General features: G+C 39.2%; 1 protein-coding gene across 6 annotated transcripts in view; it reads left to right on the top strand.

Moving 5' to 3' along the window:
- The window catches only part of PTPN13 (protein tyrosine phosphatase non-receptor type 13), a 112,812-nt gene extending 100,706 nt beyond the window's left edge, over positions 1-12,106 (top strand). For 4 of the 6 annotated variants that reach the window (XM_033060192.1, XM_033060193.1, XM_033060189.1 and 1 more), the window contains 12 exons: positions 257-318; positions 1,313-1,469; positions 1,794-1,970; positions 3,281-3,363; positions 4,566-4,621; positions 5,763-5,866; positions 6,940-7,088; positions 7,658-7,748; positions 8,429-8,766; positions 9,278-9,493; positions 10,263-10,325; positions 11,308-12,106. In XM_033060192.1, the coding sequence (XP_032916083.1) occupies positions 257-318; positions 1,313-1,469; positions 1,794-1,970; positions 3,281-3,363; positions 4,566-4,621; positions 5,763-5,866; positions 6,940-7,088; positions 7,658-7,748; positions 8,429-8,766; positions 9,278-9,493; positions 10,263-10,325; positions 11,308-11,388 (1,577 nt within the window). In that variant the 3' untranslated portion in view covers positions 11,389-12,106. The remainder of the gene's footprint in view (positions 1-256; positions 319-1,312; positions 1,470-1,793; positions 1,971-3,280; positions 3,364-4,565; positions 4,622-5,762; positions 5,867-6,939; positions 7,089-7,657; positions 7,749-8,428; positions 8,767-9,277; positions 9,494-10,262; positions 10,326-11,307) is intronic. The other 2 variants (XM_033060190.2, XM_033060194.2) reach the window with 2 other exon arrangements.
- The last annotated feature ends 1,196 nt before the right edge of the window (positions 12,107-13,302 follow it).

Raw genomic sequence — 13,302 nt, 5'->3', positions numbered from 1 at the left:
ACTATTTATCAACATTTTTCTTTGCTTTGACTTGATTACTTGTATTAGCCTTCATGCTTTCTGATCCCGTTAAAGAGAACATTCAAAAAGCCATTATATGAAGTGTAGTCATTCAGATGGAAGTTTGGCAATGCACAGAAAACCAGGCTACTCATGTCGTAATATAGTATTAAATACCTTGCTTTTCTATAAAAATAATTGATGGGGGCTAATTTAATTTCAGAGAAAAAGTTGGTTTTTCCCCATTTTTGTTTAGGTTGTTCCTGTGGTGATCCCTGTGATAAAACAGAAAAGTCAACTGATGCTTATGGGCCTAAGGTAAATGTTCATCTCTTGTGCTGTTACCATTAACCAGAGAAAAGAAGCTACTTCAAACACTTTGTTTCATTCATTTATTTAGTTTTAAATCTGTTGACCAAAGTATACAAACCCACTATTATCAATTTGCATGAATAAGCACTTGTCATAATAAGTATGCAAGTTTTTTAAATTTATCTACTCTTTCTTTGGCACTGCTTTGTTGAAAGACAAATTGTCTTATGAGGAGGATGCAAGGCTATCATCCAGAACACTCCATTCCACCCACAGTTTCTGCAGATGTTTTCATGTAGCAATGGGGAGCAGAGACACAGACCCCCCTTTATGCATCTGAAGGAGATCTCTTTATTGTAGAAATTCCCTTTTATACTTTCAACTTCCACCAGACATAACCAAAACTTAACAAAAAAGGGCACCCACTGGCTGCTCAGCTGTAGCTGCTGTCCATGCATCCCATCACCCATCAGCTTCCCATGCATCTGCTGTCCACACATTCACCCACAACTGCCTCTCACCTTCCAACCATCCACCCTGCACCTGTGCCTTCCTACAGGGCTTTCTGGTAAACATAAACCTTAACCACTTCAACAATTTTTTATAACCCGACATCCCACACTTTCATATTATATTTGCTAAGTGGCTTTCTTTCTTTTTTCCCCTTAGTTTTTCCTTAGGAATGCTGTGTTGTGGGACCAAAAGTACTGAAGCTTGCATACATTTTATAGGGGTTATAATAATGTTAAATACTATGTGTTCTCTTGTAGAAGCTGCTGCTTCATCAGCATGTGGTTTTCTTTCTTAGTTGCTTTAATTTTTTTTTTATTTGCTCTTGTCATGTGAAAGTTCCTACCCATCACAAGGTATCTCAGATGATATGAATAGAGGTTTTTATTTGTTGCTGAGGAGAGATGAGAACTTTTTAGTGGCTGTTTGCTGCTTCAAAAGACTGCCAGGCTCTTTAAGAGGTAATTTGTACTGTTCTTTGCTTTCTCAGGTCAATGGCAATGGCATCCTAGGGCCTTCTCAGGGAAATACAGAAAACAATATCCATCACACAAAAGCACTAATGAACCTCTCAGGAGCAGAGGATGCACCTTCCCTTGGATTTACCAATCAAATGTCAGATTTTCCTAAACACATTGACAAATCAGGTAAGAGGAGGTGAGATGGGGATTGCATTATTCTGTCTTTATTGTACCTGTGCAAGAGAATCATGGCATGGTTGAATATGCTGAAATAAGTAAATGTTAGGCTGGCAGTCACTTTTAGAAGATAATTTCCAAGTCTTGTTCTTTGCTTTGTAGGAGTTAGCTAATGTGGAAAATATATTAGTAGAAATTGGATTTTGTGTTGGAGAGAAATAAAGGAAAAAATGGTGAAACTAGAAATAATGCCTTGTGTCAGCCCCTTTAAATTAGTTCTCCCTAACCATTCTATACTGGGAAAATTTGTCATTTTACACTATTTGTCTTCAGGAACAGAGGTTCCAGATGATGAGTATTATGATGAGGATGACCACAATGAAGTTGTCCAGTATCTGTTGGATGTTGTAGATGAGGAAGCCCAGAATCTCTTAAATCAGAATAATGTGACTTCAGATGCTCAGAGTCTTCTACATCTCAAGAAGGCTGCATCAGAAAATCACCTGCCAGGTAATGCAAGGCATTAAAAAAGAACATCACTGACAGCAAAACACTTTGAAACAAGGTGCCAAATAAGCAGTTGGTTTGTCAACAGGGAGAGTTGATTGACATTGATTTAATGTCTGAACTGGAAGTTTCCCAAGCTGAACACAGACAAACAGTTGCTGATTACCATGAATTTGAGATGCAATGTAATAAGAGAGGTTCTGGTTTGAAAAATCTGGATTTTGTTTTAAGTTATCTGGGAAAATTATTCCTATTCTAGAGTTGGCTCTTGAGTGAAATTCCTACCTGGTCTTGCAGCTGCAGTCATGTTGACATGCTGAAGCATTTCAGCATTTCATTGATTTCAGATTGCACAGCTTGGAAATGGGTTGAGATCTCTCAAAACCAAACAATTTACCAACCTGCTTTGTCTCTTTTAGAAAGACTGGCGCTTTTTTCAGTGTCTCCTTCTGACTGTACACGGGTTTTTTCCTTCATTCCATCTCCTCAGTTTTACTTGTTGTTAACTCAAATGTCATGATGAGTAGAATTTGTAGTTCCTTTGTGGTGTCACACTATGTATGCATGCTCCAAAAGTTCAGCCAAGATGGATGCTACTTCTGTAGAGATTCCTTCTAAAACTCAAGATACACCCTCCAAAATTATAATTATTTCAGGTCATGACTTCAAGATCATTTTGTTATTGTCATTGGTCACTGCATTAGAAGTCAGGGATCACTGGGGTTCTGGCTGTGCCAGGATCTCAGCTGAGGAATATCATTGGAGCTCCAATACTTCCAGTTTCTTGTAGGCTATCCTTTGCAGCTGAAGGTGAATTGAATCCATAGGATATGGCAGCCAAGTACTTTCATAGCAGACAGATACAAGTCAGATTTTATCTGGCATGTCCTAATTATATTTTGTTAATACAAAGAGTGAGTAGAATCCTGGTTTGGAGCTGCTGCTGGTCTAAATCTAACTGAATTGCAGAAAAATCCCTAGCATGGGGAATGTGATAACTTAGTATCTGCAGCCTGTCTACCAGTTATGCTGTGACACATACTCTGTGCAAACCTCACAGCTGTTCCAGTTATAAAATAAAGAAACTTAAAGTCTGGTTATCCTATACAATAAGAGCTCTTTTCCAACATGCTGGTAGCAAAAGTTTTCTAAAAAAGAAAACCTTAAAAAGTCAAAATTGTTTTGTGGTTACTCTTGCACCTATATTCCCTGTCTAGTGCCAGACAGGTGGAACAGGATTCATGTCTGTGAGAGGGTGGCTCCTGGGCATTTTCTGGTGTGTTTATGCTGTATCCCCTGATTTTCCTGTTCAGTAGAGATGAATGGAAGGGTGACAGAAGATAAATCTGAGGACACAGACTGTGATGGGTCATCTTTACCTGAAGATTTTTCAGAGGTAGGATGGCAAGAAGTTGGCAGATGCTCTTTTAATTTCTTTTCTTATTAGGATAGAACTGGTGGAAATAACATTACATGTCCTTTAAATAAGAATATCACGATAGATAGTAGCTTTAAATGGTGTATAAACATTGATTTTTAAATAGCATATTATTATCATAAATTATTTATATAAGAGAACAAAGCATATAGTTATTTTGCACATCATATGAAGTCCATCAGCTTTTTTTTTTCAAAAAGGGTGGTAATAAACTACCTTGTTAATGCTACTTCAGCTTTTTAATCTAAAATATTTCAGTGATTCCTGCTCAAAGAAAGGAACAGTCACTGTGAAAATGAATGCTGTGTAGACTTTACTGTCCAAAAATGTGGATTTGAAATTTCTTCTCCTGCTGCTTTTTGCTAGGATAAGTTCATTAGCTTGAATAACTTCTATATGTGGTTTGTTCTATGTTATTGTGTGTCCCATTTTACATCAGTCACTGGATCCCTGGGTTTTGTTTCTTGTTTCAAATCAGCAGAATTCTGTCTCTCCAGCATATCCTGGCTCTTGCAGCTTTCTGTCCAGTTAGTAGAGCTGAAAATCAAATCAGGAATCTGGCTCTGTGTCAATGTGCTCTAGGGAGAGCCACAAGTAAAATTGTCCCAGTATGGCAGTGGAAAAGCAAGTTGACCTAAAAAGTAAAAATTATTTTGTAGAGTTTTTCTTGAAAGAAGGATGGAAATGCCTTCCTCTGTGCTGAGTCCTCCTGGTCTGCTGAGGAAAGTGTGAACAGGAGTGTGTGGTCACTTAGAGGTAGTGCCTTGTTATGTCACATATCTACAGTATAGAAACTGTGGCTTCACAGTTCTGAGGCAGAAGTTTTCACTATCAAGCTTACCTCATAAAGGGTTTCTAAGTATTGAAAACAAAAAAAACCAACTGGGAAAAGCTTAGGTGACTCTAGTGCTGCTGTGACTCATTTTAATATAGCTTTTTGGCCTTGTTACAGTAGAGTATCTTTCCAAGTGCTCAGTGTTCTCGTCCTCTGTTATTTTGGGTTAATGAGATGTCTAAAAGAGGAAAGTCTTCCATTATGTGCTGCTTTGAACTAGCACCCTTCAGAAATAGTCCCTGTAATTGTTAATTGTTTAAAATTTGCAGTATGTGAGTGTTGCAATGATGTCTTTTAATGTGTTTTGAAATACTGTTTCTTTTAGCCAACACATGTAAATGGTTGTGAAGACTATTGTGAAATAAAAGCTGTACCAGAAAGGTAAGATTTGTTTTCTTGTGTTGCTTGAAAGCAAACCTGTGAAGTCTGGAAAACTGAAGTATAATATGTTGGAATGAGAGAAAAACAACAGCAACAAAAGAAAAACCCCAAGAAACCACCCGCAAAACAAACCAAATAAAACATCTGGGCAATGTCTTGTTGAATTGCTCTCTTGGTCTATTCCTTACTTAAAAAGTTGTAATTTGCTGAATACTAATCAGTTTTATGTGGTTTACTATGCCCTACTTATATTTGTTCCTTTGATATGTGGTTGTAGCAAGTAACTGGACTGTGTTCAGATGTCTCCAAATAACACAATTTGCATTGTGCTAGCAACTTGGTACCTGGATGTGAAGAAAGCATTCAAACAAGGCTGGTTTTAGTTCAAATCTATACAAGCTTCATTAGTGTTACATTTTCTGGTTTTAGACCACTGCAACTCAAGTGTAGAATTCCTTTGCTCCATCAGCTCCCATTTGGATGCCTGGGGCTTACTTTTTTCCCATGGATCACAAAGCATATGCCTGACCAAGTTACTAGCTAGATGTCCCTTTGAGCCACTTTGAACTTAGATATTCCCAAGGTTCTTTTTCTTAGTGAAATAATTTCAGTCTAAGTGAAATTTCAGTGAAAATGTATATGGTTTTATGGTATTAAGCTTGTGGGAAGTTTGAGGTTGAGACTTGGCACAAGCAGTGACATTATGAACTAAAATATTTAATACATTTATCAGTATCCTCAAGAAAGCTAGAAAACTTGCAATTGAAAATAGATACTCAAGTGTAGTGAATTGTATAAGTGGTACAAATCTGCTATTGGATGCTATTTAATTGCTTACCCTTTGGAAAATAATTGCAGGGGTAGTTATTACTGGATTTGTATATTCCTGGCTCTTTTTCCACTGTTCCGTTTTTCACATCCCTTTGGGGATGTGAAAAATTAAAAAAAAGGGGTAGGGGGTGGGAGGGTGCAAAAAAATAAAAAAGTTAGGTTTTTTACATCACTGGTGGGGGTCCAGACCTGAAATGATTGTAGCTATAAATTACTTTCTGGGGTTTTTTGGGGTTTTTTTTTCTAACTTGGTTGCAAATGTGTTGGATCTAAGTGTTCTTTCTTACTTCCATACCTTGTCCTCTTATAGATCCCCTCCACAGCCTTCCTTGAGTCAGGCAGATGAGGAGGAAATCACATGGGGAAGTGATGAACTGCCGATTGAATCAGTCAGCCAGGAGCGTGTAAATAAAGGCAAGGACATTTAACATCAGCAGTGGAAAACTTCAGGGTCACACTGAGTAGACAGAAGTGAATTTTGAGATGTCCTGGATATGTTCATGACAGTTGTAAGGGGGATTCTAACACCTCAGCAGTGCACTGGGAAGAATCTCTACATCTTTGTGTGATAAGTGTATGAGAGTTAATAGGAACAAGTATTGGCAACTTCATGTCTGTAGTTGTAAAAGAGCTGGGACCAGCTGAGATACTTCCTTCCTCAGTATCACAACAATAAGTATGTTTGACTGTGATTAGACTGATATATCATGTGCTTCACATACCAGCTACCTCATGCTCAGATTAGGCACTACTTTTATCTTGACTGTCATTCTTCCAGTGCTGCTCAATGTGGCAGAGTGGAACTCTGTACAGTTTGATTTGGCAGAATTTAGTCTTCACGTTTTTGAGCTGGCATTAGAAATGTCATTTCCTGAAGTTCATATGCAGCAGTCCTTTGCATTCATCAAAAGAAAAAAGGCTAATCCATGTGATACTTCAGACTAAGTCAGTAGATGTAGGACACTTCTGATTGCAAAACCAGTGAGATTCTTGGTTTATGAATTCTGTTGTGCTTCAGAAAAGCACTGAAGGCCTGATGGGAGGCAAGCTGTATTGGAAAATGTCCTGAGTGATAATTGTAAGATGTGCTACTTACATGTTGGGTATTAGTGCTAAAAACAAGTCATAGGCTGTAATGTGGAGAGTTCTGAAGTCATCCCTGTGTTGTCCATCCATTTTTGTAGGTTATTGTGTGAAGAACTTACATTTTAAATGTACTTGAAGTTTGTTTCAATGTATTTATTAGAAGTTCAGGACAATACTCCCTTTAGTTACTGGATTCATCAGAGCTGATTTTGTGTCTTACTGGTTTTGCTAGTTAATTTGATTTTGCCTGTCAACTGAGAGGAGAGCTGTCAGTTCCTCTGGTGTGTAGGGGTAGGAGAAAACAGGTAGTGCAGTGTGAACAGCAACATACAACTCCAACTGTGAGCTACAGTTTGTTTTCCTGGTTTTAGCTATTTATTTATATTTATATCTTCTGCTAGATTTCCCCCTAGTGACAGATGAAGAGATCTCTGCACTCCCTGCTGTGAATGTACTCCCTGGAGGCAAATATTCAGGAGCCAAATTGAAGTCAGCGATTAGGATGTTGCGTGGATTGCTGGAACAGGGAGTTCCTTCTAAAGAGATTGAAGTGAGTAACTATTTGTCCTTTAAAGTCCTTTTTCCCAGTATGAAACAAAAATAGAATGGCTGGATCATCACTGCCTTGAGTACCACAGCTCTTTAATTGGAAGCTCAAAAGAAATGAAAAGACTTAACACTAAACACTTTGCTCCCTTCTCCCACAAGCTGCTGAGAGATGAGATCAGCTTGAATTCAGTTCTTAAGTGCTTACATCATTCTTGCTTCTGGTAAATTACCAAGTGAATATGATGTAAACAGGCATAGACAAAGGCTGTGAAATCCAGCTGCTGAATATGAAACCAGTCTTTTCAAAGTCTTAAGTCAGCCATGTTACATGATCTCTTTTTTGAGAGAATGAGATTAAATATTTACTGATAATATGTAGGGTTTGGTTTGTGGGGGGGGGTTGGTTCATTTCAGTTTCTTGGCTATGTAAAAGATTCCTTCCTGTGACTGCATTATTTTTCATATCCACATTAGGATTTGATTTGTAATTATTCTGTTTGTTAATGACTTGATAACATAACCACTACCCATCAGTGCTTTCCTAATGCTCAGGTAATTACTTCTTTACAGAACCTTCAGGAGCTAAAACCTCTGGATCAGTGTTTGATTGGACAAGCAAAGGAGAATAGGAGAAAGAACAGATATAAAAACATACTTCCTTGTAAGTCCTAACTCATTTGAAATTCACAGTTGATATTCAGTCACCATCTGTATGGTCAGATGGATCAGATCAGAGGTGGGATGGTTTGATTCCTAATCCTAGTGAGGATGAAAATAAAGCAAACATTTAAAAGCAGTTTAAGACCAGTGAACAATATATTACTGTACTGTGGTAGGTAGAGATGGATGTTCACAGACTTTTAAGCTGTTTCAGCAGATCCTGTGTCTTAAATGATGTATACATGTGGAACCACACAAGGTTTTTTTCAGTTTTACCCATGCAGAATTGGGAAAACAAACGTGTACTATTGTCAGTAAATTTCCTACCATAAAATTTTGCTTGTCAGGTATTGAGAAGTAAGAACTGACAGAGGTTAGTTCTGCATGAGAAAAACTCAACCTCTGTTTTTCAGAGTCACTGCAGTTCAAGTCGCTTATCCCACCTGTCTGCTGATTTATATTTCTCCTGCAACCATACTTTCCTTTATTGAAACTACTGATTAGTGCCCTAAATTAAGTATTTAAGTGATTTATTATTTTAAAGCAAGCTGTGGAAGCATCTGTGGAGATAAGTGCTGTGTGAGCGTGTAAGGTTCAACAGCTGTATTTTGTGAATGTCACACCTATTGCTGATGATGTGCACACCTAACATGAGGTCTCTCTGTTGTGTGGGGATGACAGATGACACCACCAGAGTCCCTCTCGGGGTTGAAGGTGGATACATCAATGCCAGCTTCATTCGCATGCCCGTGGGGAATGAGGAGTTCGTTTACATTGCATGCCAAGGACCTCTTCCTACAACTGTAGCAGATTTCTGGCAAATGGTTTGGGAACAGAACTGTACCGTGATTGCCATGATGACTCAGGAGGTCGAGGGAGAAAAGATAAAGTGTCAGCGTTACTGGCCAGATGTGCTCAATAAAACCACCATGATCAATGACAGACTACGCCTTGCTCTTGTGAGACTGCAGCAGCTGAAGGGCTTCATCATCAGAGTGCTGGAGCTCCAAGAGATCCAGGTGAGTGAATCTAATTCTGCATGCTTAGAGTTTTTTCTGAGTGTTGCCATATTTATCCTTACACTTCTGGCTTGCCTGCTTTCACTTACATTGTCTATATCAAGAGGCAACCCAGGGCTTCTCCTCTTTGCCCCATGGTCATTACTGGGCAGCTATTCCTCATTGCAGCTTGGGCTGCTCTGTGACCTTTACAGGAGAGAGCATTTGGGCCAGGCTGTGATTTCACTACACTAATGAGACTCTAAATTTTGGCTCCCATTGGCCACGGAAACATGTGTAGGGATATGAAATTCACTAATAATTCAGCCTGGATGGTTGACTCAGTCTACACAGTGAAGCTTACACTTTTAAATTACTTATTAGTTATTTCCAGTTTAGCTCTTGTTGTATTGAATTACAGAGCACTTTCAGTGGGCAAATCCCTCTGTTCTGAGACTTTTCTTTGGGAGCTCAGTTTCTTTCTTTCTATTCTTGCCACATGCCAAATGGTGGTGCTGTTTTTGAACCTCAGACAGGTGAAGTGAGGCACATTTCCCACCTGAACTTCATTGCCTGGCCTGACCATGACACCCCCTCCCAGCCAGATGATCTGATCACCTTCATCTCTTACATGCGGCACGTCCACAAGTCAGGACCCATCATCACCCACTGCAGTGCAGGCATCGGCAGGTCGGGCACCCTCATCTGTATAGATGTGGTCCTGGGGCTCATCAGCAGAGACCTTGATGTGAGTATCCCAGGGGATGTGCTTGTGAGCTGCTAGAAACGTATTCCACTGAATCCATGCAATGTTTTAAAGGGCATGCCATGCTGTTGGCAATACCATGTTTCTTTGCTGGTGATCTCTAATATCCAGTGGCTCTTGGGTTAGCTCAGGGAACCTCAGCAGCCAGGTGCCACTTGAAGTGTGTTTCAAGGACATGTTCTACCATAGTGCACTTTCTGGCACATGGCATGAGAAAAATGGCGTTGCCACAATGGCTTTTGGCAATTGGTGGAAGGGATGTGTAAATTAACTTTTCCAGCACAACCAGGGATATGATTCCCAGGGTGATCCACAGGAGGGTGCTAGCTTCCTTATGTTTATGTCCTTCAGTGGCCTGGGGTAGCAAATCTTCTAGTGAGGGTGAGCTACGTCATGCTTAGCTCAGAGGAGCTTCTAAGCACTCTCTGAATATCTAGAGCTATATAGACTTGGGGAAATAAAAGGTGTTTTGTTAGGTTGGACCGAGCGGCTCTTTTCTGCTTGCTTAGCTCCCAGTAAGAGTAAACAAGAGGACCTGTGTACAGAAAGAAAACAAGAGAAGGGGGGAGTATCTGATGTAGGGCCACATCCAGCACGTGCTGGTTACCTACCAGACAAACATAGGCTACAGTGAATGATTTGTTTCACTACTAATGTACCTAATTCTATTCCCTGGTTTGATGCTGAGGATGTTCCTTTGTTCTGCATGTCTGTCTTTTTTGGATGTTTAACTTGCTGTTTGTTTTGGTAGTTCGACATCTCGGACCTGGTGCGCACGATGCGTCTGCAGAGACACGGAATGGTTCAGACAGAGGTAAGTCTGGATTCCCCAGGCATTCACTGAACCATCTGAAGTGCCAGAGAACTTCGTGGTGCACACCACCAGTTGTCTTTGTGCACTGTAATGTGACATTCGTGTCACAAGAATTAAATCAGATGAGTAGCAGGATGTATTTAACATTTGTAAACGCAAGCCTTTTTTAACACACTGTTAAAAATTGTTTTGATCTGTGTTTAAAAAAAACCTGTGAGTTTTCATCTTCAAAAGCATGTGCTTATAGAGGAGTTCAGCTAAGCCTTTTTGGTTTAAAGTTACATTATAAATTGCAGAGAAGGCCTAACTGTAGCTGTTGTGAATCACTGATACTATCAGAGATGTCTTGAGATCTCCTTTGGGAAGATATTCAGCCGGAGGTTCAATCTTTCAGGAATAATCTGGATCTAGAGCTAATTAACTTCAGAGATGGTCATCACAAGGTCTTGTTAAAATCTGCACTTTTTCTTTGAATGAGGAGGAATTGTGAAATCATAGTTAAACTATCAGCCCCATCCCCACCTCACACCCCAAAACATGTATCAGCCCCCACATCCCTATCACTGACATTAAGGTAGGAAGTTCCTCTGTCCTCTGAGTTCTGTATTAGCTGGCATTGATGTAAGTCCTTGAAATTCACTTGCTGTCTTCATTTCTACTTACGTGGAGAGCCTAGTCTCGTTTAGGTGGTTTTGGTGTGAAAGAAGGATAAATGTCCAATATTAAGTATACCTTTAATGGCAGAGGAGTGTCTGTATTTGCTTTAAGTTGAGGTTGCATATTTTTCCACTGTGGCCTTTTTGTTTGTTTGGGTTTTTTGTTGTTTGGGGTCTTTTGTTTTCTTTGGGATTTGGTGGTGGTGGTTTTATTATTTAATAGTATAATTAGTATTGAATGTGCTGTGCAACTGTGAAGTGCCAGTGAGAGCACTTAGGTGGTGCAGGCATTTTTCACATGTCCTGTAATTGCCTTTTCCTTTCAGGATCAGTACATTTTCTGCTATCAAGTTGTCCTTTATGTCCTGAACCGTCTCCAGCATGAAGAACAACAGAGAGACAAATAAAATACTGAAGCAGAAGTGCATTTAAAATAAGGAAGCAAGGAGGTTGAGAGGGTCTGGAGCATTTTATTTGTCCTGCCAATAGTTTTCTAATCCCTGTCTTCAGTTGCTGTCCAATGTCTTTTCTATAAAGTCTCTCCATCATTCCAAATAAGGTGTATACTTCTGAGGGAAAGGGATAGCTCATCAAATACCACTATTGTCTTCAGCCCCATGGATGCACATGTGAGATTTTTGTATAACAATATTTAATAAAGCTGCATTTTTTTGCAGCTTCCTTAATATGCCATAAAATACAGAAATAAAAATATTTTAATTTAAAAGAAAAGTAAAGAAGAAGAAAAAAGTAATCTTATACTACTTCCTGCAATTCTGCAACTGTTTTGGGGTATTTGTTTCTTACAGGGTGGGGAAGTGGGAGGGATGAGGCAGTATTTTTATCCTGGCAAACTTTATATACAAAGACATTTTAATAGTCTCTTTTGAAAGCTTGTTCATGGGACAGAATTTTTGCCCGTCTAGTACAATTGCAGCTATTTTATAGAGGGTATCTTGAAATCAGCATTTAAGCTTTAAGAGATGCCTGTTAGCATAAGGATAGTAGTGAATGTTAACTGTATCACAGTTAATAATGTTTACTTCATAGAATTTCATGTATATATTTATATACTTTTACACAAAAAAAAGCTGAATTATTTGGTGTCTAACCTTATAATTGATTAGGCATCTCTACTGTGTAAATAAAAATATACCTAATGTACACTGATCACAGTGGGTCTGGGTATTTTTTTGTCTTTGTCACTGATTTTTCTTGGCCTGCCATGGCATAATTCCTTGTGGTTGCTGCCCTTTTGACATAAGGGCTGTGCACATTTTAAGTTTTCAGTGTCCTTCTCTTCTTCAGCATCTGTTTGAAAAATCTGGTAGAATTGTGGGCTCCTTTCTGGAGAGTTTCCCCACTATGGTGAAAAGAAGGGTTTCTTTTCCCCCACTCTTTGTTTTTCAGCACACCTGGGCATTGAGGTGGTGACACTTTTTGGTGGGGTGTGTTTGCTGTGCTACAGCAGTGTTCTGACAGCAATGTAACCTACTCTGCTCTCTGCTTAGGGCAACCAGGCTTGAGGTTAGAGGGAGGATATCAGATTCTAAGTAGCTCAGTGGTACTGTCAACAGTCAAAACTGTTCTGATAGAAAATTTTAATTTTAAGCTTTCTGGGAGCCTTGGATGGTGAATAAATGCCATCAGCCTCGAGTGGCCATTTGAGGGCTTGGGCGATATTTCTGTCCCAGCAATCCTTGCCAGATCTGAAGCTTTTGTGCTGTCAGGAATGGTGTAAAAGTGCTAATTTAACAGCATTCTGCATTAAAATTTTGGAAGTCAGCTCAGAGGCTGTTTATTATTCAAGGTTCTGACTCCTCAAAATAGTAACCCAAAGTGTTCCAGTGTCCCAAAACTGAGGCAATCAATGCCTTGCAATAGCATGACTTAAAAAAGAAGAGCTTTTTTCACGTGTCACTAATGCTATGTATTTTATTCCCTCCAGCATAACAGCAAAATCATGCATTTTTCAGAGCAGCATAGTTTGAGGAAGGAAAATTAATTCTGTGTAGATAGAAGCAGAGACAAATTGATTAGCCATGTTGGCAGTATACCTATATGAAGGAGCTATAAATTGAAGACAGAAGATTTTCAGGACAACAGTTATATGCAGGCAAAGCAAATAAACACAGCTAGTTAATACACTGCTGCTGCTTTAACATAAATAGTGAGTTCAGAGAGTTTGGGCATATCTGGGTTTCAGAAACAAAAAAAAGTGTTATGGTAACCAGACAGGTTAAGGCAGTTAAATTCTTCTTTTAAATGTTTTCAGGTACATGCCAAGCAATGTAGGAACAGGAACAGATTTTGTATAACAT

The sequence above is a fragment of the Catharus ustulatus genome, chromosome 5 (genome assembly GCF_009819885.2).
Source record: "Catharus ustulatus isolate bCatUst1 chromosome 5, bCatUst1.pri.v2, whole genome shotgun sequence".
Classification (NCBI taxonomy): Eukaryota; Metazoa; Chordata; class Aves; order Passeriformes; family Turdidae; genus Catharus; species Catharus ustulatus.
This window is presented reverse-complemented; position numbering and strand designations above follow the sequence as displayed.